The sequence below is a fragment of the Chlorella variabilis genome (assembly GCF_000147415.1).
Source record: "Chlorella variabilis unplaced genomic scaffold CHLNCscaffold_3, whole genome shotgun sequence".
In the NCBI taxonomy this organism is placed as follows: Eukaryota; Viridiplantae; Chlorophyta; class Trebouxiophyceae; order Chlorellales; family Chlorellaceae; genus Chlorella; species Chlorella variabilis.
The window spans coordinates 1,358,263-1,383,675 of record NW_005435085.1 but is presented as its reverse complement, the minus strand read 5'-3'; the positions used below and the strand labels follow the sequence as shown (position 1 = coordinate 1,383,675).

The window sequence follows — 25,413 nt, the reverse complement described above, 5'->3', positions numbered from 1 at the left end:
GCACCGTGCTCGCCACCTGCTGCTGCTGCTGCTGCTGCCCCAGCCCGCCTGGCGGCATGCGCTTGCTGGCCGCCCTGCTGCTGCTGCCAGCCTGCCTCCTGGTGGCGCACACACAGACCCTCTCCCCGCCCGCCCCTGGTGCAGTACCTGATCAACGTGGGGTGGACCAGCGTGTGGGTCAAGGTGGTGAGCCAGTGGGTGACGGTGGGGCTCTACTGCTGGACGCTGGTGGCGCCGCAGCTCTTCCCGGACCGAGACTTTGCCTGAGGGGCGCGCAGCCGGCGCTGCCGCCCTGTGTACTAAGAGCAACCCTGCCCAACCTGTATAAAAATGCTGGCCACTCCCTCCCGCTGGCTGTTGCGCCTCGATTAGCATGCAATAGCATGCGATTACGCGCGTGCGGCAGCAACCAGTTGCATGGAGGGGGCGGGGCAGGCTGGCTGCCCCAAGCCGCCACAGCCAGGCCGCCCCAAATGTCAGCCCTCTCCCTCCATCACGACCTTTTGTGTCCTCCCACCCTCTTGCCAAAATCCAGCATTACACACCAAAACTGTCTAGGCATAACATAGGCTAGTAGTGTACAGAGGGCGGCGGGGGGGTGACGGGCAGGTAGGGAAGTTCTTCTCGGCGAGGTGTCGCGTGGCGGCGGTGGGTGCCTCGTACGTTGGCAGGCGTATGCAAGCAAGACGGCAAGGGGTGGCGCGGGCGGCAGACCAAGCTCCCCGGCGCGCGGGGAAGAGGGGCGGCGGGGGCTCACGCCAGGGTGGAGGCGTAGAGGGAGTAGAAGTTGTTGGCGGAGGCGTCGGCAAGGTGCTTGTTCAGGTTCTCAATGGGGCCCTCGCCGGTGACAATGGCCTGGATAAAGAAGCCAAACATGGACAGCATGGCGAGGCGGCCGTTCTTGATCTCCTTGACCTTGAGCTCGGAGAAGGTGTCGGGGTCGTCGGCCAGGCCCAGGGGGTCAAAGCTGCCGCCGGGGTACACGGCGTCCAGGCCGGTGCCCGCGGGGCCGCCGTTGACGCGGTAGCCCTCCACGTAGCTCATGAGGATGACCTGGGGGAGGCGGGGGGGGGTGGGGGAAGAGGGGAGGGGTGAGGGGTGAGGGGGCAGCGCGGCACGGCGGGACGAAAGCGTGGACCGGCACATCAGAGGCGCACTCGTGCAGGAAGGCCCCTGCCACCAGCGCCGCAGGCCCGGGCCGGAGCCGCGGCCGCAGGCCGTCCCGGCCACACACACAGCCCAGCGCGCGGGATCGGCCCCCAGCACCCCACCTGGACGATGAGGGTGGCGACGATGGACTTGGCGTTGATCAGGCCGGGGATGCCCAGGTACTGCAGGCCGTCGTCGGAGAAGATGGTGGCGCCGGCGTTGAACCAGGCAATGTGGTTGGTGCCGTCCAGCAGCTCGGGCACGACGCAGCCCAGGGCGCCCAGCATGGCCCAGCGCGCGTGGATGACCTCAATCTCGCGGTAGCGGGCAAAGGTCTGGGGGTCGGCAGACAGGCCGGCCGTGTCCCAGCCATAGTCGCCGGGGAACTCGCCTGCGGGCGAGGAGGGGGGAAAGCGCGGGGTGGGGGGGGCGAGGTGAGGCGCGGCGCAGAGGGGCTGCGCGACGCAGAGCCGTGAGGAGGGCCGCCGTGCTGCGCGGCTTGGTGCCGCTGCGGGTGCGGGCGGGCGGGCTCACCGGTCAGGTAGCTGGGGGTGGCGCCGTCGCTGTAGGGGCCCAGGAACTTGGGGCGGCTGGGGCCGTACTGCAGGCAGATAGGAGCGAGCGGGGCGAGAGAAAAAAATCAGATACGGCGCGGCTGAAAGATAGGGTTGGCTCCTGGCGGATAAGGCGGGAAACGCCGCCGCTACCGCGCGCCCTCCCGCCGCGGCAGCCACGCCGCCCAAGCAGCGCCCCAGGCTTCTCCCCTCGCTGCCACGGTGCAGTGTGGAGGGGCTGGTGGGCTGGGCAGGGGGCTGCTGGCTGCAGGGCACCGCTGGGGGTCGAGCCGCCGCCCTGTGCTCACCCAGCTGAGCTTGCTGCCGCTGCTGGCCTTCTTGGTGGTGCTCTTCTTGGTGGTGGCCTTGCCACTCTTGGTGGTGCGAGCGACCACGCTCTGCAGAAGGCAGGGGGACGCAGGAGCGGGTGATGCTGAGGAGGACAAATGGCTGGGGAGGGGCACACCCAGCCCTGGGCTGCTACACTGCCCGGCAGGCCCCAGAACCCCGGCTGCAAGCACAGATGAGGGCTGGGCGGGGTGGAGGGGAGGGCACGGGAGGGTGCAGCAAAGATACGCTGCTCACCAGGGCGGAGATGGCGAGAGCCATTTTGTGAGAGCTGCTGGAGTTGGGGGTGACCTGACGCAGCGAGGGGGGTGGCCTAACTGTTTCAGATAACCGCGGCGGGCGGGCGGGAGGCTGATGAGGGGACAGAATCCACATCCATCTGGACTTTCCAGCCATGCTGTGCATGAAACGATGCTGACCGCGTCCTCAACTCTGGTTCCAGTCAAGGGATGCAGGCGGAGCGTCGCCTGCTGCTCCAGACTGCTTGGGCTCCACATGATGGGCCCCACGATCCCTGGTGCCAGGCATGTGCACTCCATCCGGTGAGTCATGCCCTGCACAGCCCACAAGCTGCCTCCAAAGCCCACATGCTGCCTCTCTTCACACAACTGACCAAGAAGGTGCCGGGCCTGGGTGCGAGCGCCAGCTGCGGGTGGCGGTGCGGAGCCGCGGCTGGCAGTGGCTGTTTGTGCCTGCCCGTCTGCACCTGCTCCGGGCAGCCAGTAGAGCAAGACTGCCAGGGCATGCTGTTACAGAGAGTCCCCCATGGAAGGCAGACGGCATGGCAGGCGAGCACGGCAAGTCGGCATGCGCAACACGCAGCACGCGAACAGAGCAAGGGAGGGCTGGCGGAGGCCGCCAGGAGCAGCACCTCTTTTAAGGCCCTCAGGAGCAGCACCGCGGGGGCCCTCACTGGGCCACCACCTCGCTGCGGTTCATGCCATACAAGCTGTTGAGCGCCTCCTGGGCAAACTTGACGGTGTCGTGGGAGGCGCCCACCCGCTCCAGGTGCAGCGGCACAAAGCGCAGCGTGCCGCGCTGCGCGTCGCCGCGCACCTGCACCGTTGCGCGCCAGGTCTCGTGCGGCCCCAGCCGCCCCGCAGCTGCCGCCAGCACCTGGTGCGCGTCCGGCGGCTCGTCGTCCGCCACCGCCACCGCCACCGCCTGCTGCTGCTCCTGCTGCTGCTGCCGCCGCCGCCCCGCAGGCGCTGCCGCCGCGCCCGCTGCCGCGCCCGCCGCTTTCTTCCTGGGCCGCCGCTCCAGTTCCAGCCTCAGCTGCAGCAGCGTGGTGGCCTGCGCCTCCGTCTCCAGCAGGCGCAGGGACACGTCCTGGGCCACGCGGAAAGCCTGCTGCTGCCCCTTGGGCGCCCTGAACAGCCGGCTGGAGATGACTTGGCGAAGCAGCCGCTCGTACGACTGCAGCGGGGCAGGGCGCTGGGCGGGGGCTGCCTCAGCCTCTTGCGGCGCTGTTCGTTGCAGCGCTCTGCCTGGCTGCTTGTCACAAGCGTGACTGACAGCAAGCTCGGCCGCTTGAAGGGTGAAGCAGCGGGCCAGGCAGCTGCGGGCCCGAGGCCCGGCACAACACAGCCCCGCCCCGCGCCTCACCTGCAGCTGCATGGGGTGCACCGAGGCCAAGGGCCAGGTGGGCGAGGGCGGTACCGCCGACGGCACCGCCACCGCGCCCCGCGCAGCCTCCCCGCCCTGGGGCGGCGCGTCGCGTGCCACCAGCTCGATCACGCCCGGCTTGACGGGGCGCACCCTCAGGCGCTGGCCACTGCCGCCGCCTCCGGTAGTGGTGGTGGCGGCGGGCGCCGCCAGCAGGGCTGCGCCGTGGGGTGACAGATCGAGCTCCAGCCCCACCAGGCCCAGGGACTGGTCGGGGTGACTGGCGTTCCAGTGCGCCGCCGCCGCGGCGCGCACCCCCGCCAGCAGGTGCAGCACGCCCAGCGGCTGGCGCTGGCCAGCGTCGGCGGCCACAATGCCGGCGAACTCCGACAGGCCGATGGGCGGCAGGTCGAGGCCGCGGCGCAGGCGCACCGAGCGCGCGCCGCGCACCATCACGGCCGCCCCCTCGCGCAGCAGCACGCGCTGCACAGTGCCCGCGTCGCTGGCGTGCGGCAGGAACAGCTGCGGGGGCGGGGGCGGGCGGGAGGTGAGGGGCGAGCCTCCGGCGGCGGGAGCGCCCCAGGCACGTGCCACGCTACCCACGCGCAAGGACTGATGAGGCCAGAGGGCAGGGAAGGGCAGGGAGGGGCAGGGACGGCAGCAGCAGGCAGGCGGGCACCGCAGGCATCCACCGCCGCTGGCTGCCGCCACCTGCCCCACCCACCTGCAGCGCGGTCGGCCTGGTGAGGAACACATCCACCGGCCCCTCCAGCGCAAAGTCGGGCAGTAGGCTGCCGCGGCTGACGGGGCTCAGCCAGTCTCGCTCAATCGAATCCCAGTCGTGCCTGGGCAGCAGGCCGCCCTGCAGGGAGGCACGGGGGGTTGCGGTGGCGCCCCCAGGGCAGAGCAGGGCGTCTGGGTGATGCAGCAGGAGACGGATGCGCCGCCCCGCAAGCCGCGCGCCTTCCTGCCGCTCCCTCTTGCACGTGCGGCACTGCAGCGGGGCTGCGCTGCCGGGCTGCGCCACCCAACAAAACGGCTGGCAGGCAGGCAGGCAGGCAGGCAGGCAGGCAGGCAGGTAGGCAGGCGGGGACCTCCCCCTCGCACTCCACCTCGCAGAGAAGCGCCCCGTCCACCACGGCGCCCCTGCACCCCGAGCCGTGCGCACCTGTGCGGCGGGCAGCACTTGCTCCAGGCTCCGCCAGTCCTCCTCCGACGACACCACGTAGCGGTACACCTGCCCGTCAGCTTCCAGCCCCAGCGACACCGACTGGCCGTGCCAGATGCGCAGCTCGCCCAGGTCTGCGCCGCGCAGCTCCACAGTCTTGCTAGCATCCTGTGGGAGGGAAGTTGTTTTACTGTCATCTTTGTTTATTGTGGCAGCAGCGGCGGGCTGTGTGGCTGGTGCAGGGGCGGGCGAGGCCAACGCTCTCGGATCAAGCGGCGACAGGGGAGCGGCGCCTCCCCACCTGCTTTTCCAGCGCCTCGACGACGGCGGCAGCAGCAGAGGCCGTGGCTCGCTGCCATAGCTGCACCGCATCTCCACTGGAGGCCAGAGACGCGAGCTCTGCGGCAGTATGGCAGGAGGAACAGGTGTGGAGGCTGCTGCGGGCAGCAGCAGGAAGCCTACCCGTCGGTGCAGCCACCGCCGTTCCCAGCTCGCCGCCGCGGCTCCGAACCTGTGGCCGTGACTATCGCGCCGCCCCCGCTATCGCTTGGATGTGCATCGGCCCCTAGCGTGCCGGCCACGCAAAACAGAGCCAGCGTGCTGGCCACGCAACGCCGTGCGGACATCGCCCCAACAGGGCGCAGAGTCGCAGCTCTGGGTCTTTACTTCCGTAAAATGATGGTGGTTTTCTGATGGTGATCTTCTCGTGCGCCCCAGAAGAAGTCACAAGTACAGCGGTGACCGCCGCAGTACAGGCTGCCGCAGCCCCAGAATGCATCCACGCTGCTCCCCCCACTCATGCATCTGCTCTAGTTGGACCACAGCCATGCAGCCGCCTTTCCAATGAGAGCATCACAAGAGTCTCCTCCACTTCCCATGCCGCGCGTGGCTGCTGCGCCTGCTGGCATGCTTTGCTGTTGCTTCAACTCTCTGCCCTCCCGCTCATTTGCACAACAATAAGACTGTGGATCACGTGGTGCTTTGTTATGGTGTGTGGCGAACATTACACCGCATGAGGCATCGCTTCTGCGGCTCAGGCCGCCGGCGCTCGCCGCCTCTGCGGCGCATGTTGGAGAGGTGAAAGGCTGCCGACTGCCCTGCTACTGCATTCACTCGCCCCTGTTACAACATATGCAGCGCTCTTCGCGTTTTCCTGGAGCTGTCTGGATACCAGAGCGGCAGCCGAAGCGGGCGACAAGGCGGCGGCAGTGGCGGCCAGCACAAGGCCGGCTGCAGCAGAGGCCCAGGTGGCTGCCACACTTGCACTCTGATCACCAATGACGAAAGCTTCAGGCTAGAGGCCTGCCGAGCAGGGCAACCGGAAGCAATTGCAGGTGGCTGATATCAGTGGCTTGCACTCATCGATGAATGCAAGCAGCCGCGCAAAGCTGAGAAGCTTCTGCAAACGAAGCCTCTCGCGGCCCGGAAGGTGGTGCACCGCATGGGCTCCGCCAGCTGGCACAAACGTGAAGCTGAAGTCACGTGCAAGTCTGTGGCCCTCCAGTGAACCCCCATTCCAATCAATTGCGTACTCAAGACCAGAATAGAGAGAGAGGGACCACCCCCGACAGGTTCGCCAACCTCCAGCCCTCACTGGTTCGACCCTCCTGAGCGTTCCGCGGGCGCTGGGACCTTGAGCTTCACAGAACTTGATCAGCTGACCCGGCGGCACCTTTGGAGGCGGCGCCGTCCGAGGGGCTGTAAGGAGAGACCCGGCGCCGCAGCGGCAGAGGCCCGCCCCGCGGCTCGCTGCCACCACCACCACCACCTCCAGCCCATCCCGCGGCACCCGGTGCCGCCCCAGCACCGCAGCTAGCGCTGCAGGCTCATGGCAGTGACGCAGACGCCGCGCTGCGTGGAGCTGCCGCACGGCGGGGGGCACTATGTGCTTGCCAACGCCCGTGTGCCTCAGGGGTGCGTGGAGGGCGGCGTGCCCGCCAGCACCCACGTGTGTGTGGACAACCTGGCTGAGCTGGACATCGAGGTGAAGGGCGGCCAGGTGGCAGCGCTGTACCCTGCGGGAGGCGCGGCGCAGCACACCAGCGCACGGCGCGTGGACCTGCGCGGCAAGATGGTGCTGCCCACGTTTGCCGACCTTCACACGCACATCGGTGAGGCGGGCGGGGCAGCTGGGGCCGGCCGGGCAGCGGCACAGCCCCCTAGCCTGCCGCCGGCGATGCCATGCCCTGGAGCGCCCCCCAGCAGCAGGCCTTTGCAGGGCACATGCCGCGGCTGCCCTACTTGCTTGATACCATCCACCTCCCCACCCGCCCTTTGCCCCCTCCCCCTGCGCCTGCCCCAGACAAGGGGCACACCACGGAGCGCAGCCGCAACCCCGATGGCAGCCTGAGCGGCGCCGACCGCAGCACAGCGCGCGACGCCGCCTTTTGGGACGAGTCCGATGTGTGCCGCCGCATGGACTTCAGCCTGCGCTGCGCCTACGCGCACGGCACCTCCGCGCTGCGCACCCACCTCATCAACATGACCCCCAAGCAGACGCAGCTCACCTGGCCCGCCTTCTCCCGCCTGCGCGCCAAATGGGCGGGCCGCGTGGAGCTGCAGGCGGTGTCGCTGGTGGTGCTCAGCTTCTTCCGCGACGCCGCCGCCGCCGCCGCGCTGGCAGACCTGGTGGCCGCGCACGGGGGCATCCTGGGCGCCGCCGTGTGCTGCGCGGAGAAGGGGGGCGACCCCTCAGATGATTGGACCACCTGCGAGGGCGACCGGGACGAGCTGCTGGACCGGTGAGGCGGCCGCCGCTGTGTGTGTGTGTGTGTGTGTGTGTGATTGTGTGTGTGGCACGGCCCAGGGTGCCAGCAGGCGGCGGCTTTGCTGGCGCCCCGTGTCTGCTCACCACACACACTGTTTCCACGTGCACAACACACCCACACACCACCATCAAGACTCTGCCTCTGCGCACACGTGCACACACTCCCTGTCCCCTCCCCTCCCCCACCCCTCCCCCTCCCCCTCCCCCTCAGCATCTTCACTCTGGCCAAGGAGCGGGACCTCGACCTCGACTTCCACACAGACGAGAACGGCAACGAGCTGGCGCGGGGGCTGCGGTACGTGGCGCAGAAGGCGGTACAGCACGGCTACCAGGGCCGCGTCGTGTGCGGGCACTGCTGGTGAGCGCGGGCGCGGGGGCGGGGCCGGGGACGGGCGTGGCGCGTGTGCAGCGGAGAGAGGGCCGCCGCCGCTCGCCTGCCCCTCGTGCCGCTGGACTTGCGGGCAGGGGGGCGGGTGGGGCCAGCAGGAACGCGGGCCCGCCACACACCTGGCTGGCCCCGCCACACACCACATCGCGCCGTGCATCGTGGCACGCCGCCTCCCTCCCTCCCCTTCTTCGCCTTATGTGCCGCCTCCGCCTGCCTCCCTGCCCCGCCCCTGGCCCCGGCCCCTGCAGCTCGCTTGCTTTCCAGCCGCCTGATGAGCTGGCCGCGACGCTGGAGGTGGTGCGGCGGGCCGGGGTTACGGTGGTCAGCCTGCCACTGGTCAACCAGTGGACGCAGGACCGCAGCCACTGCGGCGGCCGCACGCCGCGCTGGCGAGGCGTCACGCTGCTGCACGAGCTGCGCGCGGTGAGGCACGCCGCTGCACGGGCGCGGCATGGCAGCTGGGCACGGCACCTGAGCATGGCAGCAGCATGAGAGGGGGCGGCTGCGGCTGCGACTGTTCTGCGGCGCACGCCTCTGCCCCTCCCCCTCCGCCCCTCTGCCGCCCCGACCTGCGCGCCGCCGCCTCCCTCCCTGCCTCCACCCCTCCGCCCCGCTGCCCCGCGGCCGCGCCCGCCTACACGCCTGCGTTCCTCACCCCGCCCGGCCAACAGGCCTACACGCCTGCCAGCCTGCCGCCCAGCCTTGACCGCATCCAACCCCTCCCCATGCCCCACCCCGCAGGCCGGCATCCCCACCGCCATCTCTTCAGACAACGTGCGCGACCAGTTCTACGCCTATGGCGACCTGGACATGCTGGAGGTGTTCACCCAGAGCTGCCGCATGGCGCACCTGGACCGCCCCTACGGCGACTGGCCGCAGGCGGTGACCAGCATACCAGGTGGGCCGCGGCGTCTGTTTTGAGGGCCTGCCTGGCTGGCTGGCTGGCTGGCTGGCTGGCTGGGCCTGGGCCTGGGCCGGTGTCTGACCTGTGGCAGGCTGGCTGGGCCTGGGCTGCGTGGCAGAGCTGCGCGCAGGCGCGACGGCTGGGCGGCTGCAGCACCTCAGCCGCCGCCTCCTCTCTTTCCGCGCCCGCCTGCAGCCGATGCCATGCACCTGCCGCAGCACGGCCGCATCGCCGTAGGCCTGCCCGCCAACCTGGTGGTGTTCCGGGGCAGGCGCTTCTCGGAGCTGCTGTCGCGGCCGCAGTACGACCGGGTGCGTACCGCCGCCGCCGCCTTGCCCCTGCCCCATGCCGCGCCCGAGCCCTGCCCCGCTGTGTACAGCACAGTCGAGGCTACACCTGCTGCTCGGCTCGCGCCTGCTGTGCCCAGAACATGCGACTGAGCATGCCGTGGTGGTGCTGCGCCAGTGCAGGTGGTGGTGCGCGACGGGGCGCCCTTACAGGTTGCCCTGCCAAGCTATGAGGAGCTGGACTATGTGCCGCAGGCCATCAAGACGGGTGGGTGGCCGCAGGCGGTACCGTACTGCCTGCCGACCGTACTGCCAGGCCGGGCCCCGCACGGCGGCTGGTGCCCAGCAAGGGCCCAGCCTGCCACGCCACCCGTGACCGCAAGCCTGATCGTCACCTCCGCCCCGCTCCCCTCCCACCCTCGCCCGCTGCAGGCGACGTGCCTGTGCTGTCAGTGGATTATGAGGCAGATGGAGCGGCCGTGGTGAAAACCGCAATCGGGGCCCCCGTGTGCAAGCAGGGCGGCGCCCGCACGCCGCTGCACGTCTCTGCCAGGGCGCTGGGCGCCGCCGACGGCGCCAGCCTGGCGCTGCCCGCCGGCAGGCACCTGCCGCTGCTGCTGCTGCTGTCGTGCCTCATGGCGGCTCTGGCGGCACTGGCCGGCAGCTACACCAGCTCGCTGACGAGAGTGCTGGACCTGCCGTGGATGTCGTGAAGCGGGCCGGCGCTGCCGCAGCGTTGCCCTCTGCACCCACCCTGCTGCGTGCGTCTTTCGCTGGTGCGCCACCGTTGCAGCGCCCCGTGCCTGCTTCGTTGTCCGGTGCTGTGTTGTCCCTACCCTGTGTTGTCCCACCTGTGTTGTTTCTTTCCATCCTTCATTGCGCCCCTTACTTGCGGCTTGTATTGCGCAATCCCTTGCCTCCTCTGAATCCTGCTCCCCTGGTTTCACATTTTGGCGCCCAGCCCAGGCTGCTGCGCTGCTCTTCATTCATCTGTGCTCCCGCATAAAATGCGCCCCCTACCCGCCAAAACAAACCCCATTCATGGCTGTGTGAATGGCCGCGTGCGGCAAACTGACAGCCCCCTTCTTCTGCCTCCCAATGACCCCTCTCTTTTTCTCTTCTCCCGCCGCCGCACTTGTCACTGTACAACTTGCGGAGCCGCCCTCCCTTTGAAATTACACAGAGCCTGCGGCGCCTGTAACATACTTGCCTTGCTGTAGGTGCCACCCCATCAGTGGTGGTGGGGAGTGACACACCAAGGCAGCCTCATGCACCCCTCGAGCGCTGGCCACCAGTCAGCATCTGTGATCGCTTCCAAGGGCAGTGTGTGGGTATGCCTGGGAGCAAGAACCAGGTGCAGGGCATCACAGGGATGCATGCAGGATGTGGGAGCAGCCGGCGCATGCATCACGTGCATGCAAAGGGGGCACAGCTGCCGCCGTCCCGCCACCGCCACCTCAGCTGGGGTGGACTACCTCTCATCGGCTCGGCTGCACACTCCTTGAAGAGCAGAGCGCGCGGCGCCAGCCTTCCTGCCCGCCATGCGTTCGTATGGGCGGCTCCACCCCCGCGGCCTGTTCACGCCGCTGCTGCTAGGGTGCCTGGTTTGTGCTCTGAGCACCATAGCAGCGGCTTCAAATCAGCCTAGCGCCATTTGGCCCCAGCCCCGCTTCTTCGACCAGAGATGCCCGGGTGCTCAGCTGCAACTTGCTGGAGCTCGGCTCAGAGTGGTCGTGCAGAGCACCAAGGGAGCGGCTCAAGCCACATTCTATGTGAAGAAGAGCTTCATGCGGCTGCAGCGGGCCTGGGGCTGCCCCCCTTACATCCCCGGTACCGGCACTGGTGAGCACCCGCCGCCGCCGCCGCCGCCGTGTCCGTGTTGCCTCTTACGCTGCAGGCGCATGTGCGAGTTTGTGGAAGGCAGGCTGCTGCAGTGAGCTGGATGGATAATCTGGCTGCAGCCACGCTGCCTGGCCTGCCACCCGGCTCGGCACGCATGCACACCCTCGCGCCGCCACCACCGCAAGCCTTGCATGCACCGCACGCCCTGCCTGCAGGCCCGCTGGTCACTGTCACGATAGCAGACGCCAGCTGCACGGAGCCCTCGTGCTACACGCACCGCACAAACGAAAGCTACGTGCTGGCAGTCTCCTCCACCGCCGTGTCAATCAAGGCGCGGACCATCTTTGGCGCCGGGTGGGCGCTCTCCAGCATGACGCCGCTCGCCCAAGCCATCTGCCGGGTGGACTGCGTGCCCGTCAAAGGTGCGGGGGTGGGCAGCACGGCAGGCCGACAGCGGCCCAATCCCGGGCCTAGGCAAGCTCGCCGCTGCCTGCCCCCATCCCCGCCAGCCGCATGCCAGGAGGTGCACACCAAGCACAACCTGCGCCCGTCTCTCCCACTCACCAGCGTTTCAACACACACACACAAACACGCACACACACACACACACAAACACGCACACACACACACACACACAGCTCCCTGACTGCCTCTGCCCTGCAGTGGACGACGCGCCTCGGTTTGGGCACCGCGGCATCCTGTTGGACACGGGGCGCAACTGGTTCAGCCCCGACGACATCAAGCGCAGGCTGCTGGACCCCATGGCCGCCACCAAGATGAATGTGCTGCACTGGTGAGGGGGTGGGGGGGCACGGGGTGGATGCGCGCTTGGTGGCGGCAGCCGCGTTTAAGGAGGTGGAGGTGGTGGCGGTTGTGGTGGTGGTGGTGGTGGTGGCAATGGTGGTGGTGGTCCGGCGTGGCCGGCAAGCCGATGCACGAGCCGGGGCGCCAGCGCTCCAGCCTCAGCGGCATCCACTGCTGCCGCGCCCCGTGCTGCCGCCGCCTCCCCGCGCCTGCCCGCCCGGTGGCCAGCCGCCCAACTGACCCACCACACCACCACACCGCGTGCAGGCATGTGTACGACAGCCAGAGCCAGCCGTTGGAGGTCCGGTCCCGGCCGAGCCTGTGGCAGCCCTACTCCCCCGCCCAGCGCTACACCCAGGAGCAAGCGCTGGACCTGGTCAGCTATGCGTTCGACAGAGGCATCCGCATCCTGCCCGAGTTCGACCTGCCTGGTGAGGGCAGCGGCAGGGCCTGGCGCAGCGGCGGCGAGGGACGCTGCGGCGGCGGCGGCGGCCAGGGACGCTGCGCTGGCGGCGAGGGACGCGGGTGTTGTGGTGCCACGGCCTCCGTCCGACTGATGTGGATGCAGCGGCAGCATAGCGGCGAGCCCGGACTTGTGGCCAGCTAGCCCCGTGCCTGCGGCGGCTCTGCCAACCTTGGCCTGGCCGCCAGCGCGCTCACCCGCCTGGCGAATGCTCTTTCTTGTTTTTTCTGCAGGCCACACCGCGATTTTCGGGAAGGCCGACGCCAGCCTGACGGACTGCCTCAACTACATCCCCTGGAGCGGCGCGGGCTGGCCTAATGTCATGGCCAACCAGCCCCCTGCGTGCGTGCGCCGTCGCCACCTGCCCTGCCGGAATGCGCGGCAAGCGCGGCAAGCGCAGGGGTGCAGGGCGGGATGAGCGGTGCTGCCGTCGCGCATTGCTGTCTCTCACACCGCCGCTGCTCGCTGCCTCCCTCCCCCCGTACCCCCCTTGCGTGCCTGTTTCAGCGGCCAGCTCAAGGCCGACAGGGTTGGGGTGGCCACCGGCCTGCTGCGGGAGATGATGGATCTCTTCCCCAACAAAGTCATCAGCACAGGGGCTACCGGTGAGCCAGGGGCGCCGCATGCCTGCCTGCCTGCCTGCCTGCCTGCCTGCCTGCCCCCGCCCATGAGAATAGTGGCCCATACAAAACCCTGTGGTCTGTGCGTGTGTGGCACACCGCAGCAGCAGGCCTCCAGGCGGTGCATGACGCCCAGCGCACACTCGGCTCTACTCCTGTGTGTGCAGAGGTCAATTTCAACTGCTGGAACGAGGCCACCATCACTCCCGTGGATGACGAGGGCTACCCCCGGTTCAGGCAAAAGTCACTGGCCAAGCTGCGGGCCTTCCAAACAAAGGTGCGCCGCTGGTGCCGACCCGCCAGCTGCCATGGCCACCATGCCGCCGCTTGGGGCCCCAGGTTGCTTCCATGCCGCGTGCCACCACTGCTGCGCGGCGCCTCTCCTCGGCTTGCCGGCTCTGGTTGAGGGGTGCTGAGGCTGGCATAGCCATGACCGCTCAGGCTGGCATAGCCATAGGGCGCCTGCCTCATGCCGCCCCCCCTGCCCCTGCCCCTGCCCCTCGCTTGCGCAGGTGGCATCCGCCGTGAACCAGGCTGGCAACACCATGGCTGTGTATGACGAGAGCTTCACGGAGTTGGGTTTCAACAACTCCACGGCGCTACCTAAGGGCAGCATACTGTTTGCGCGGAGCCAGCCGCAGCGTGCGCCTGTGATGACCTCAAACGGGTGGGCAGCCGCCGCAGGCCGCTGCCCGCCCTGCGCCGCTTGCTGCCGCCGGGCTGCCTGCCCCCAGCGCCGCCTTCATGCCGTCTGCCCTCTCCAACCCAGCTGCCGTGGTGGCTGGCATCTCCATCTCCGCCCCCCAGCTCACACGGCGCTTGCCCACCACCACCACGCTCTCCCACACGCACGCACACACACTCTCGGCTCCCCCCTTCCACCCACGTGCCGACGCCCTCCACCCTGTGCGGTACCGCAGGTACAACGTGGTCATGATGCCCGTGCGGCCCTACGACCTCGACTGCGGCCTGGGTACCGCCTCTGCCGCCGCCAATGCGTGCGGCCCGCTCAACAGCTGGGCCTCCATCTATGGCTGGGACCCGCTGGCCAACTTCACCACAGGGTCGGTGGGGATGCGGTCGAGAGTGCTGGGAGGTGAGCAGGCCAGGCGGCCGGCGCGGGCGGCGAGGTGGAGGCAGGGCAAGGGAAGGGTGGAGGCGGCGAAGCTAGAGGCAGGGGAGGGGTGGAGGGGTGGAGGCGGCGAGGGGAGCAGGCGGGGGATCTGCTGCTGCCACGGGATGGTCGCAGGAAGCGCAGCAGGCACTGTGACATGGGTTGAGCATGCTGTGCTGTGCTGTGCTGTGCAGGCGAGGTGGCCGCGTGGTCTGAGCACCTGCGCCCCTCCGTCCTTGACTATGTGGTGTGGCCGCGGGCAGCAGCGCTGGCAGAGAAGCTGTGGAGCCCCGCCAGCGCCACGCGGGTGAGGCAGCAGGCTGCTGCCTGCCATGCAGCCCATGCACCTGCCAGGCCTGGCTTGCCCGCCACGCTGCTGCGCCCCGCCAACGCACGACCCGTGCCCGCCCTGCGCCGCAGAACATCACGGCAGCTGCGGCGCGCCTGAGGCGGCTGTCGGAGCGGCTGACGGCCCTGGGGTTGAACCCCTCGTCGCTGAGCTGGCAGAGCAGGAACTTCCGATACAACCTGCTGCCGCAGGCAAGCCAGGGTGGCCGCAATGTGACGCTGCCGGTGCCCGCAAGCTGAATGCCAGAGGCATGGGAGTCCTGCGGGATGCGGCTGACGTGCTTCGCCTGCCTGGCTCCCTCCCGTTGGCTGCAGTACTGCGATACCGCTTCGCCGCAGTACAGTCACCTTGGCGTGGACTACTGGTGAGGCATGCTGAGTGCCTGCCAACCCATCCTTGCCTGCCCCTGCCCGCGGTGCACGTTTGGCGGAGGCTCAGCCTCCCATGCTCATCTGCAATACCACACTGCCTGGCTTGCCTCGTTTGCTCGTCTGGCTAAGGGGTGCCTGCTTGCTCCTGTGTGCCCGGTGCAGCGCCCCAGCCGCAAAGTACAAGGGCGTCAGGCTGACTTTCGGCAACCTGGTGATCGACTGAGCTGCGCCGCTTGTAGCGTGGGCGGCATCCAGTTTGCCCCGACCATGTGCCCTGCACCCTGCCTTGTGCCCTGCACCCCTCTGCACACTCTCTGTTTCAATCGCTTCAGCACTGTTTCTTCTGTTCGTCCACCACTACATTTGCAACGCCCGCAAAGGTGTGATTATACATACAGGAATGCAGTGAAGAGGTCAAACGAGCATGATACGAAATACATAAAGGCGGCATTAGGGCAGGGCTCTGGTGACGGTGGGCAGCCTGACGCCACATGGTGGAAGGAAATTGAGGGGTTGAAACTGAGATAAGGTAAGGAATACCAAGTTCTCGTCGGGTAGTTGTTCACAGGCACGATGTGATGTCAGGTTCATGCTTGGCAGAAGGTGGCGCTGCCGAGGTATGCCAGCAGGCGCCTAGCCAGGCTGCTACTCGTCCTCCTCCTCGGCATCCTCCACCCACCCCTCCAAGCAGAAGAGGAACTGCAAGCAGGTGGTGGTGGTGGTGTGTGTGTGGGGGGGGGACGCCCGGCATGTGGGCCCCTCAGGGCCAGGCTTCTGCCGGTGCATTTGCCCGGTGCCCGGCGGCCTTCCCAGCAGCGCCGCACTCGTTCATGTGCCCCAGCCCGCCTGCCTGCTCTAGCCAGCTGACCTCCAGGAAGCTGACCCTGCCGCTGCCGTTCAAGTCCAGCTCCTCAAACCGCTGCTGCGCGATGCTGCGGATGGGGTCGCCGCCGCTGCCGTTGGCAGAGTGCCGCACCTGGTCCGTCGCGCTCTGCGCAGGCAGGACGCGGCAGAGCGACCAGGGGCGGTGCAAAACCGAGGTCGCTAGCAGCGTGGACCATGCAGGCGGCGGGCCAGCAAGCCCTGCCGAGGGGGGCACTTGCATCACCCCTTCCACCCCTTCCACACAAAGGCTCTACCCGGCATGCTTGGGCACCAGTCAGGACCCCACCCTGCCAGCCCTTGTCTACTAGTAGGTGCGCTTCTGTGCCCCCACCTCATGCATCAGCCCCGTGAGCTCGTCCTTCTCGATGAACCCGTCCCGGCTGCTGGCAAAGGACATGAAGGCCTCCTCTGCGGTGCGCCAGGTGGCCAGGATCTGGGGGTCCACCAGCTCCTCGTCCTCGGGGCCCTGCGGGACGGTACCGCAGAGGCACCCACCACCCAGGCTGGTTGGTGTGCGCGCAGCGGCGGGAGCAGCAGCTGGCAAGCACCCAGGCTGCCGCGGGCGCCTTCCCCCCCCCCCCCCCCCCGAACAAGCAGCAGAACCCTGGCGGGCGCGTGGGACGACGCTCACCCCTGACGCCCATGCGCGCCACCATGCCAGCGACGGACCCACACACGCTGGTGCGGCGGCGGCGGCGGCGGGCAAGCGGGGCCAGCGGGGCTGAGAGGCCTGCCCCGCCTGCCTGCCTGGCTCACCCTGAGGGAGTGGACTATGGCCATGGTGGCAAGGAATTCGTGCACGTTCAGGGTGCGGCTGCCGTCCATGTCGGCGCCGGCAAAGATGGAGTGCAGGGTGGCCTCATCCAGGTGGTATCCCAGGGATGCGCAGGCGGGGCGCAGCTGCTCCAGGCTCAGCTCGCCGCCCTCCACCCCCACCAGCTCCCGGAACACCCGCTTGGAGGCGGCAAAGCCCTCGTGTAGCGTGCCGAAGCGCAGCAGCAGGCGGTTGAACTTGACCTTGGGCGCAGACGGGTCGGCGGCGGCCGCCTTGGCCTGCCGGGGATGGGCAGAGGGTGGGAGAGAGGGGTGAGGAGGCACAGGGGCAGAGGGGCTAGCGGGGGAGGGCAAGCACGATGCCTGCGGCAGGTGCGTGGACTTGCGCCACTCTGCCGCTAGCCCTCGCTGCCCCGCCCCTGCCGCTCACCATGATGATTTCTGCCAGCCGCTGCTCTAGCGCATGCCTGCTGTTGGCTGCCTCGGCCTTGCTCGCCGCGACATACTGCCGGCGCAGGCCCACCCTGGCAGACAGCCGGCTGACCCCGCTGGACAGCCGGCTCAGACCGCGGGCGCTGCTGCTGGATGCCTGCGAGCGCCGGCTCAGGCTGTTGTCCCGCTTGAAGGACCTCTTGCCCAGCGTGTTCCCCATGCCTGTGTGCGGTGCTTGGTGCTAGCTACGCTTGTGGTCCAAGTGCCTGCACGTCGGCGAGGAACTGCGGTGCAAGGGCGGCGGCGGCGGGTTTGTTGCAGCGTGCCGACGCTGCCTCCCAGGACCATGCCCGCCTCTGCGTGACCTTGCGATGCTCACCATGCAGGTTACCGCGGCCACTGTGCCTGCTCCCGTGCGCTGTGTCGCGAGGCTATCGAACCTAGGCTCGAAACACCTCCACCGCGTGTAGATTGGGCTGTTCAGTGATTTGCAAGTGTTGGGGAGCGCAGGAACGGCATTTTCCGCCCCTCCTGCTGTGCCCCTTCACTGCGCAGCAGCAGACCCACACCCCATCGCCCATCCCCCGCACCGCCATCGCTGCATTCTCGGTTCACCTTCAGCAGCAAGTTTGCAGCCGCAGTGGATCCAGCGCCGCCCAAGCTATCCCCAGCCTCTGCGCCACCCTCCCCTCCCCATCCCGGCAGCCATGCAGCACGCCGCCATCCAGCAGCAGCGGCCGTTCACGGCGGCCGTGCGGCGGGCGGCGGGCAGCGCGACACGGCTGCGCGCGGGCGGCAAAGGCGCGGCGCCGCCCACCACCGCGCAGCTGGCCGAGGGGGCGCGCGTGAAGGTCAAGGCCCCCGTCAAGGTCTACCACGTGGGCAAGTACAAGGCGGGGCTGGAGCTGGAGGGCATGGAGGGCACCGTGGTGCAGCCCAACGTTTGCGACTACAAGCACCACGACGGCAAGAAGCACGACCTGTCGGCCACGCTGCCGGTCAAGGTCCAATTCATGGTGCCCGCGCCAGATGGCGGCAAGGACGTCAAAGTGCTGGTGCACCTGGTGAGCTCGCTGGCGGGAGTGGTGAGGCCACAGATGCTGCGCCACAGCACAGCAGGGTGCCGGCCTCCGCAGGGCGCTGCCGGGCGCCGCCGAGGCGGCGTGGTGTGCCTCGCCTGCTTGCTCCTTGTGTGGGGCGCAGCCAGGTTTAGGTGGCAGCTGGGCATCTGCTGTCATGACCTGCCCTGCTGCATCCACCAACAGTGCGCTGCCCGCCCCCGCTGCAGGCGGACGATGAGGTCGAGGCGGTCTGAACACATAAACTGAGGCTGCCCCTTGCCCCGACATGGCCGCACATGAGGTGGCTCATGGCGCATTCAAGCAGGGCACACGTTGAGAGGGGCCAGGGCCTTGCCGGCGGGCGCCTGGGCCGGCTGCCAACCGTGCCCTATGTTTTCCAGCCACTCTGCATTCTTTCCGTGCTGAAACGAGCGGGACACCTTTTCATTTTTTGTTTTGTGCCAGCGACCAACACTGCATATCATTTTTCGGCTGATTCGCGTATGTAACAACACCCATATAATCGGGCTGCTCACCTGCCGGGAAGTGCAGCAGGTACAGTGCAACATGGCTGCTTCGGGCACACAACGGGCTCGGTTCCATGTTGCTGGCCAACACCACAGAGGGTTGATTCACACAAACTCTTTGGACCAGTTGGGACAAGCGGAGCAGAAGGGAGGGTTGCAACAAGCAAGACCGCAGCAACAGGAGTCAAAAAAGGCCGCACTGGAGTCATAATTAACCGCACACACAAACTGAAACTCTCCCACTCACGAGTTCAAGCGGACAGCAATAAAACAATGCAGAATGGGCAGGATGGTCGGCACGTCCACCAGCGCTCACGTCGACGGGAGCGGGAACAAGGGCTGCTGGCCATCCTGCCGCACCGCCTCTGCCAGCTGCAGCAGCTGCTCCACGCCGCCCACCTGCGCCGCCTCCACAAGCGCCTTGCGACCAAAGCGCAGCGCCCGCCGCTCGCACACCGCACGCACGTCATCATCTGCGCCCAGCCAGCCAGTCAGCCATGCCAGGCCAAGTCAATGTTCAGTTGAGCGGATGGCACACGCCAGACCAGGCAGGCGAGAGGGTTGGCGGCGCCAGCCTGATCCCCAGCCGTGGTACCCACCTGGGATGCTGTCCATGTCCGCCACGTGTGCAATGCCCACCAGGCGACGGATGACCACGGCCCCCAGGAACCCCACCGCATCCCTCCACAGCTCCTGCATGAACTGGCGTTGCGCCTGGGCCAGCGCCTCCTCACCCTGCACAGCCAGCCAGCCAGCCAGCAGGTCACGATCGAAAGAGCTTGCGCTGCGAGCAGCGCCAGCCAGCCGCTGCCGTGGTGGGCTGGCGGGAGGAGGGAGGGTCCCAGGCAGGGCGCGCCCTCGTGCCCTCCCCGCTTCCAGCAAGCAAGCGCCGCCGCACCTGCTCGGCGCCGCCGCCAAACAGCACAGCAGCGTAGGCGTCGCCCCTGGCGCCGTGCTGATGCCAGAGCTCGCAGAAGCGGCGGCTGAAGCCCTCCCACACCTCCTTTGTCGCGTCCAGCAGCCAGCGGCGCTGCTGCATGCGGGGCTCCGCATCTGCGCATGCCACGGGGGTCACACAAGGCTGGGGCCTTTGCCAGGACGGCCACAGCCTACCCACTCAGCAGCACCTGCCCCGGCACTCACACCGCTGCCAGGCACGCCACACATGCCCAGCCGCCGCCCGGCCAGCCGGCCAGCCAGCCCGCAGCGCCTCTCCGCCGGCCCACCACCCCTCCTGCCCACGCCACACGCACCCGTGGCGTGGCCGTCGCAGGCGAAGAACATGAGCAGCAGGTTGGCCAGGATCTTGCCCACATCAAACGCCATGGGACCATAGTAGGCAAACTCCGGGTCAATAACATACGTGCTGTCCTCTGCGGCAGGAGGCGGGAGGAGAGAAGCGTGGGGGAGGCCACGGGGCACCGGAAAGCAAGGTGGGGAACGGCTGGAGGGGTGGCGCGGGCTGGGAGCAGAGAGGTGGCGCCGCCGCTGCCACCGCCAGGAACAACGCCCGCCGCCGCTCAGCGGCACCTGTGGCCATGATGGAGCCGGTGTGGAGGTCGCCGTGGATCAGCGCCTGGTGCTGCTGCGTGAACTTGGCCTGCAGGCGGGGGCGAGGGGGCGGCGCGCCGCTCAGCAGTGGTGACATGTCAAGTTGTGCAGCATGTATGGTCAGGCCACGCCTGGAACTGTGTGAATGAGGAGGTGCCAATGCACACACTGATCCCCCGCCCCTGTGCCTCACCACCTAATGCCTACCTTGAGCTTGGCGGCCGCCACCCTGGCGGCCACGTCAGCACGCAGCGCCGCCACGTCAGCGTTCAGCTGCGGGGAGGTGTGGCGGTTGTGCTCCGATGGGTAGTACGGATCTGTGAAGACCACCTGCAGCACAGGCAGGGGGAGGCACACCAGCCCACGCCGCCGTGGAACTCCTCGACTAAGCGCTCGACAGAACAGGGGAGGTTGCGCGGGGCCCTCGCGCACGCAGCGCAGCCAGCCAGCCCCGGCAGCGGCCGCCTCAGCCGCCCACCTGCTCCGTCAAGCGGCACATCTCCACGTTTGTGAAGCGACCTATGTTGGCCCTGCGGCAAGCGGGCCGGCGGGAGGCGGCGGCGAGGCAGGCTCAGCGGCATGGGCCCAAAACACAGCGCACAGCAGCGCGCACCCTGCTTGCTGCCAAATCTGCATCCGCAGCGCCCTGTCAGCGCCCTGTCAGCGCCCTGTCAGCGCCACCTCACCTGAACTCGTCGCTGGGCAGCGCCAGCAGCGAGGTGTGGAACAGTGTGGCGGCCAGGAAGGAGGCGAGGTGGGAGGCCAGGCGTGGGTAGAGGCGGCCCTCAATCAGTCCCTTGCGCACGATGATGTGCGGCGGCGCAAGGTACTGCGGGCGAGCGAGGTGGGCAGTACAGGCAGGCGGGTGGGGCACGCAGGCAGGCACGGAGGGCGAGGCAGTGTGTGTGTGTGTGGCGCGGGCTTGCCGAAAGAAGGCCAGGCTGCGTGCCCAGCAGGCCGGGCAGGCCGGGCCAGTCTTCCGGCAACAGCGCCGCCGCCGCTTCCATTGCGCCCAGCGCACCTGCATAGCGATGATGCACATGCGTGGGTCGAACCAGTACAGGGCCGGCACGTGCTGCGGGCAGTGCGCCGCCTCCGCCTCGAGCGCCGCCGCCTCGATCCGCACGCGGTCCTGCAGGGCGGCGGTGGCGGCGCAGGTTGGCACAGGCGTGTTTGAAACGCCGCCTCCCTGCTGTCAACCACCCCAGAGCAGCTCAGGCCAGGCATGCATGCATGCATGCATGCAGGCAGGCAGGCAGGCAGGTAGGCCCATCACCAACTTCCACATTCCCCTGGCAGGCACCCCTCTCCCCTTCCCCCCAACTGCCACGCCCGCAACCCACCCACTCCTCCCACCACCACCACCACCACGCCTCCTTCCGCCACCCCTCCCACCTGCGTCAGCGGCCACGACTCGCCCACGACGCGCACAAAGGGCGGCGCCTGCTTGACGCACAGCGAGCCCGCCGGCCCCTCCACGACGTACACAAAGTTGAGGTTGCCGTCCCCCACCTCACGCACTGCGGGGCCGCGGGGGTGGGCGTGTGCATGCGTGTGGGCATGTGTATGCTGTGAGGGGGTGACGGCAGGATGCGTCACACGGCGGGGGTGATGCACGTGCGTATGCAGCAGCTCACCCTGCCAGCTGTTCTTGGTGTCGGGCCTGCCCACGTGCTTGGCCAGCTGCGGCCGCGCCGCCACATACTCCACCACCGTGCCGCAATCGAGCGCCTGGTAGCCGGGCTGCGTGGCCAGCGGCCTGGCCGGCGGCGCGGCGGCGCCTGAAACGCCGCCGTTGGCTGCCGCGCCGCCGACGCCGTTGGCCGCGGCGGCGGCCGCCAGCCAGCTGCGTACCGCAAAGCCGCCGCTGGCGGCGAGCGCCCGCGGCACCAGCCCTCTCTCCGTGATGAGGCCTTCAATCAGCTCCGCTGGCGTCACGTCAAAGCTGGGGTTCCACACAGGGATGTCCGCCGCCACCCGCTGCCCCTTGAAATGCGTGACCTGCGGGGCCGGGCAGGCAGGAGGTGAGCGGGAGGCCGCCCAGGCAGCAGATGGCAGGCAGGCAAGAGGCCAGGCAGGCAGGCAGGCAGGCAGGCAGGCGCACGCACGCCACACACGGCGGTACGCGGCTGTACCGCGCGCACGGCAGCACGCAGCAGCTGCCGCGCACCTCCTCGGGGGACCGCTCCTCAATGGGGATGAGGCTGCCGGTGTCCAGCTGGGGGTCTAGTGTGGTGGTGGGTGCCGCCACAAAGAAGGGGATGCCGTGGTGGCGGGCCGCCACCGCGTGGCAGTAGGTGCCAATCTTGTTGGCTGCACGGCGGCGGCAGCGGCGCAGGCGCGGGCACGGCAGGCAGGGGTGGGTCCACGCCGGCAGGCAGCCCATCCCGAGGGCTGGCTGCGGCGGCGCGAACGTGCAGGCACACCCGAGGCCAGGCGCGGGACCGTGCCGCCGTGCAGCCTCTGGCCGCCAGCTTCCACACGCCCGGTCAGCACGCGGCCGCACCCGTGTCCCCGTTGGCGGCGATGCGGTCCGCGCCCACCACCACGGCATCCACCCTGCCCGACGCCATCAGCGCCGCCGCAGCCGAGTCACAGATGAGAGTACTGGGCAAGCCGTCATGCACCAGCTCATACGCAGTCAGCCGCGCGCCCTGCACACACGCACACACACACATGCGGGCGGGCGGGGTGGGGAGGGAGAGGCGGGCCACGGCCAGCGGCAAGGGATGAGCGAGAATGACGCTGCTGCTCAGGCAGGCGCAGGCAGGCGCCGCAGGGACAGCACGCACGCTGCCTTTGCCTGTGTTGCCAGCCGGCCGGCGCCACCTCGCCGCTGCCCAACCCGCCCAGCGCCCGGCACGGGCCCCTCCTGCCCACCTGGTTGTATGGCCGGGTCTCGCAGCAGTATGCATGCTCCAGGCGCCCCTGCTCGTGCAGGGCGCGGATCACGCCCAGGGCTGTGCCGTAGGCGGCGGTGGCCAGGCTGCCGGTGTTGCAGTGCGTCAGCACGCGCAGGCGGCCGCTGCCGGCGCGGCCGCGCTCCTGGGCTGCCGCCAGCAGGGCGTCGGCGCCGTGGCGCCCCATCGCCTGCAGCGGCACGGCAAGGGCAGGCACCCAGGGACGGCGTGGCGCCGCGCGTGCTGGACGCTCCCCTGCTGCCCGCAGCCTCAGCCCGCAGGCCTGCCGGCAGCGCGACGGACCAGCTGCTCGGTGCATGCAGGCTGCCAGCTGCCAGCTTCTCCCACCTTGTTTGCCGCAACATCCTCAGCCATCATGGCTTGGCACGCCGCCACCACAGCCGCCGTCACGCTGGCGGCGGTGGCCCCCGCCCGGCCCGCCTCCTCGCCCGCCAGCCTCTTGAGCGCCTCTGCCGCGATGCTCAGGTTGACGGCGGTGGGCCGGCTGCAGGGAGAGGTGGGCAGGCAGCAGGCGGCGGGTTGGTGGTTGACGGGCTGGCGGTGGATAGGGGCCAGCCTGGCGAGAGGCGCGGTATGAGCGGTATGAGCGAGGTGGCGGGCCGCCGCTGCTACTGCAGGCACTGCTACGCCCTGAACGCTACACCCTGAATGCTACACTTGGCAAGGCCCCGCACCTGGTGACCAAAAAGTCCATCTGCTGCGCGACGTAGGCTGCGGCGGCGGCGGGGCCCTGAAACTGGCTGCCGCCGCCGCTGTTGATCAGGTCGACCGCCAGGCTCAGCGCGGCGGCAATGGCTGCGGCGGCAAAGAAGATTGGGTATGGTGACTGTGAGCAGGCCAGCAGCAGCAGCCGAACTGGCGGGCGTGCCAGCAAGCAGCAGCTGGCGGCAGGCGGCTGGCGGCGCACCGATCGCCGGCGCGCCGCGCACTGTCATATCGCGGATGGCGGTCCAGGCGGACTGGGGCCCATCGATGTCCAGCCACTCCGTCTCCAGCGGCAATTTTCTCTGCTCCAGCAGCTGCAGGGAGGCCGGCGCCAGGCCGCCGCCACGGCTGAACCTGATGGCTTCTAGGGCCATGGCTGCCCGAATTCCTGGGACCGGGCCTGTCTGACAAAGGAGGAGTCTGTCATCCAATGAGTAGCTGGCATAATGGTCCAGCTGGCCAACGTGATTATCCTTCGACCTGGCGGCTGGGCCTCTTCCAACCTCTCTCTCCATCGCATTTCCAACCCCTCCAAGACCCCTGCAGCTCTGATCCACGCATCCACACCCTCCCACGCTCTTCTAGGTCCACGCTCCTAGGTCGCCGCGTCTCGGCCCATGCGCCTCGCCGCCGCCCTCCACTCACCCGGATCTCGCCTGCAGCCGCGTGCAAGTGCCGCGGTGGGCCGCGGGGCGCGCGGGAGCTGTCTGGCTGCGACCTTTGGCAGGTCGGAAGCCGCCACCGCCCCAGCCCTGGAGCAGGGCCTCGCGGAGAGCAGCAACATCGTCTCGGTGCCCAATGGAATGGACCTGGCGCTCAGCGAGGGCCAGCGCAGGTGCGGCAGGCGGGTGTGTGGCGCCGCTACGGCGGGGGCGTGAAAGCCGGGGGGCGTACCCTAGCCCGCCAGATTGCGCGCGCCGCGGCCGCCTGCCCACCCTCTCCTGCCTTCCGCCTTTCTCCGTGCAGGAAGCTGGAGCTGCAGGCGCAGGCGGCGGCTGCGCTAGCGGCGGAGAACTCGTGGTGGCAGGACACTGCTGACTCACCGCCCAACCTGGTCACCGCCCACACGCCAGCCGACTACAAGCGGCTGATCGTGGAGGCGCCGCCCAGCCAGCTGGTGGTGGTAGACTACCTCAAGCCCTCCTGCATGGGCTGCCGCCGCATCTTCCCCAAGCTGAAGCAGCTGGCGGCCAGCAACCCCGACGCCCTCTTCATCAAGGTGGGCGCCTCTGCCCGGGCTGGCAGCTGGGGCCCCACGCAGCTGGCGGCTGCAGGCCGGGGGTGTGCGCTGCGCGCATTCCCTCGTCGCTCCAGCCTTCTCCCTGCACGCCCCGCTCCCCCGTTCCCACCACACGCCACCCCGCGCCCGCCTGCCGCAGGTCAACGTGGAGAGTGAGGAGATGCGGGAGCTGGGCCAGGGCATGCAGGTCACGCACCTGCCCTGGTTCCACCTGTTCCGCGGCGGCGACCTGGTGGCCTCCTTGACCGCCAACCTGGCCACCGTCAGCCAGCTGCGCGCCGAGATCGCCACCAACAAGCCCTGCTGCGACCCGGGCTGCTCCGTGTACTGACCCGCCCCCGCACAGCGCCCCCTCGCGCCGCACCCTGCCTGTTGGGAGGCTGCCGCCGCGCCCTCTGCAGCGCGCCCTGCGCGGCGCCCCCTCCCTTGGCCTGGGCATGGGTTTTGACCCCGCTGACCTCACCCCACCCACAGCCCAGCCCGCTGCTGCCCCTCCTGTTGCCTCACTCCACTTCACTGCTATGATGCTAAACCTTCACCACCCTGAGAACCAATTTTGTTCTGCCCACCTGTTCTGGCGCAGG

At 68.9% G+C, this 25,413-nt stretch overlaps 9 protein-coding genes across 9 annotated transcripts in view; 5 read left to right on the top strand and 4 right to left on the bottom strand.

Moving 5' to 3' along the window:
* Window positions 1-267, top strand: part of CHLNCDRAFT_48549 (hypothetical protein) — a gene marked incomplete at both ends in the record, with an annotated part of 3,385 nt that extends 3,118 nt beyond the window's left edge. The window contains one exon of the mRNA XM_005850888.1: window positions 145-267. Coding sequence (XP_005850950.1) covers window positions 145-267 — 123 coding nt within the window. The remainder of the gene's footprint in view (window positions 1-144) is intronic.
* Window positions 193-2,369, bottom strand: CHLNCDRAFT_59584 (hypothetical protein). The gene is made up of 5 exons (XM_005850605.1): window positions 2,289-2,369; window positions 2,012-2,101; window positions 1,684-1,750; window positions 1,272-1,540; window positions 193-1,053 (listed from the first exon to the last, which is right to left on the bottom strand). The coding sequence occupies exons 1-5, from the start codon at window positions 2,310-2,312 to the stop codon at window positions 754-756; spliced, it is 750 nt and encodes a 249-aa protein (XP_005850667.1). The 5' UTR covers window positions 2,313-2,369; the 3' UTR covers window positions 193-753.
* Window positions 2,370-2,960: 591 nt separating this feature from the next.
* Window positions 2,961-5,505, bottom strand: CHLNCDRAFT_56931 (hypothetical protein; the record flags this gene model as incomplete). The annotated part of the gene is made up of 6 exons (XM_005850604.1): window positions 5,336-5,505; window positions 5,126-5,223; window positions 4,825-4,992; window positions 4,381-4,518; window positions 3,657-4,178; window positions 2,961-3,467 (listed from the first exon to the last, which is right to left on the bottom strand). Exons 1-6 carry the CDS (start codon window positions 5,448-5,450, stop codon window positions 2,961-2,963), a joined length of 1,548 nt encoding a protein of 515 aa, XP_005850666.1. The 5' UTR covers window positions 5,451-5,505.
* An 852-nt stretch (window positions 5,506-6,357) lies between these two features.
* CHLNCDRAFT_34176 (hypothetical protein) lies at window positions 6,358-9,656 on the top strand (the record flags this gene model as incomplete). The annotated part of the gene is made up of 7 exons (XM_005850887.1): window positions 6,358-6,935; window positions 7,127-7,565; window positions 7,803-7,949; window positions 8,228-8,402; window positions 8,721-8,877; window positions 9,079-9,194; window positions 9,354-9,656. The coding sequence occupies exons 1-7, from the start codon at window positions 6,653-6,655 to the stop codon at window positions 9,654-9,656; spliced, it is 1,620 nt and encodes a 539-aa protein (XP_005850949.1). The 5' UTR covers window positions 6,358-6,652.
* A 1,301-nt stretch (window positions 9,657-10,957) lies between these two features.
* Window positions 10,958-14,956, top strand: CHLNCDRAFT_140700 (hypothetical protein; the record flags this gene model as incomplete). The annotated part of the gene is made up of 13 exons (XM_005850886.1): window positions 10,958-11,012; window positions 11,228-11,434; window positions 11,676-11,805; window positions 12,084-12,247; window positions 12,513-12,621; window positions 12,787-12,884; window positions 13,067-13,176; window positions 13,412-13,566; window positions 13,820-13,995; window positions 14,208-14,320; window positions 14,434-14,586; window positions 14,677-14,726; window positions 14,896-14,956. 13 exons carry the CDS (start codon window positions 10,958-10,960, stop codon window positions 14,954-14,956), a joined length of 1,581 nt encoding a protein of 526 aa, XP_005850948.1.
* Window positions 14,957-15,378: 422 nt separating this feature from the next.
* CHLNCDRAFT_140699 (hypothetical protein) lies at window positions 15,379-17,044 on the bottom strand (the record flags this gene model as incomplete). The annotated part of the gene is made up of 5 exons (XM_005850603.1): window positions 15,379-15,432; window positions 15,602-15,724; window positions 15,950-16,084; window positions 16,375-16,671; window positions 16,823-17,044. 5 exons carry the CDS (start codon window positions 17,042-17,044, stop codon window positions 15,379-15,381), a joined length of 831 nt encoding a protein of 276 aa, XP_005850665.1.
* Window positions 17,045-17,531: 487 nt separating this feature from the next.
* Window positions 17,532-18,139, top strand: CHLNCDRAFT_140698 (hypothetical protein; the record flags this gene model as incomplete). The annotated part of the gene is made up of 2 exons (XM_005850885.1): window positions 17,532-17,909; window positions 18,113-18,139. The coding sequence occupies 2 exons, from the start codon at window positions 17,532-17,534 to the stop codon at window positions 18,137-18,139; spliced, it is 405 nt and encodes a 134-aa protein (XP_005850947.1).
* Window positions 18,140-18,724: 585 nt separating this feature from the next.
* CHLNCDRAFT_140697 (hypothetical protein) lies at window positions 18,725-23,963 on the bottom strand (the record flags this gene model as incomplete). The annotated part of the gene is made up of 17 exons (XM_005850602.1): window positions 18,725-18,885; window positions 19,012-19,147; window positions 19,311-19,465; window positions 19,666-19,785; window positions 19,943-20,012; window positions 20,171-20,293; window positions 20,442-20,493; window positions 20,650-20,792; window positions 20,985-21,095; window positions 21,359-21,483; window positions 21,601-21,964; window positions 22,134-22,276; window positions 22,470-22,617; window positions 22,844-23,053; window positions 23,212-23,368; window positions 23,559-23,679; window positions 23,792-23,963. 17 exons carry the CDS (start codon window positions 23,961-23,963, stop codon window positions 18,725-18,727), a joined length of 2,511 nt encoding a protein of 836 aa, XP_005850664.1.
* Window positions 23,964-24,035: 72 nt separating this feature from the next.
* On the top strand, window positions 24,036-25,160 carry CHLNCDRAFT_140696 (hypothetical protein; the record flags this gene model as incomplete). Its single annotated transcript, XM_005850884.1, has 4 exons — window positions 24,036-24,053; window positions 24,252-24,424; window positions 24,556-24,808; window positions 24,969-25,160. The coding sequence occupies 4 exons, from the start codon at window positions 24,036-24,038 to the stop codon at window positions 25,158-25,160; spliced, it is 636 nt and encodes a 211-aa protein (XP_005850946.1).
* Window positions 25,161-25,413: the final 253 nt, after the last annotated feature.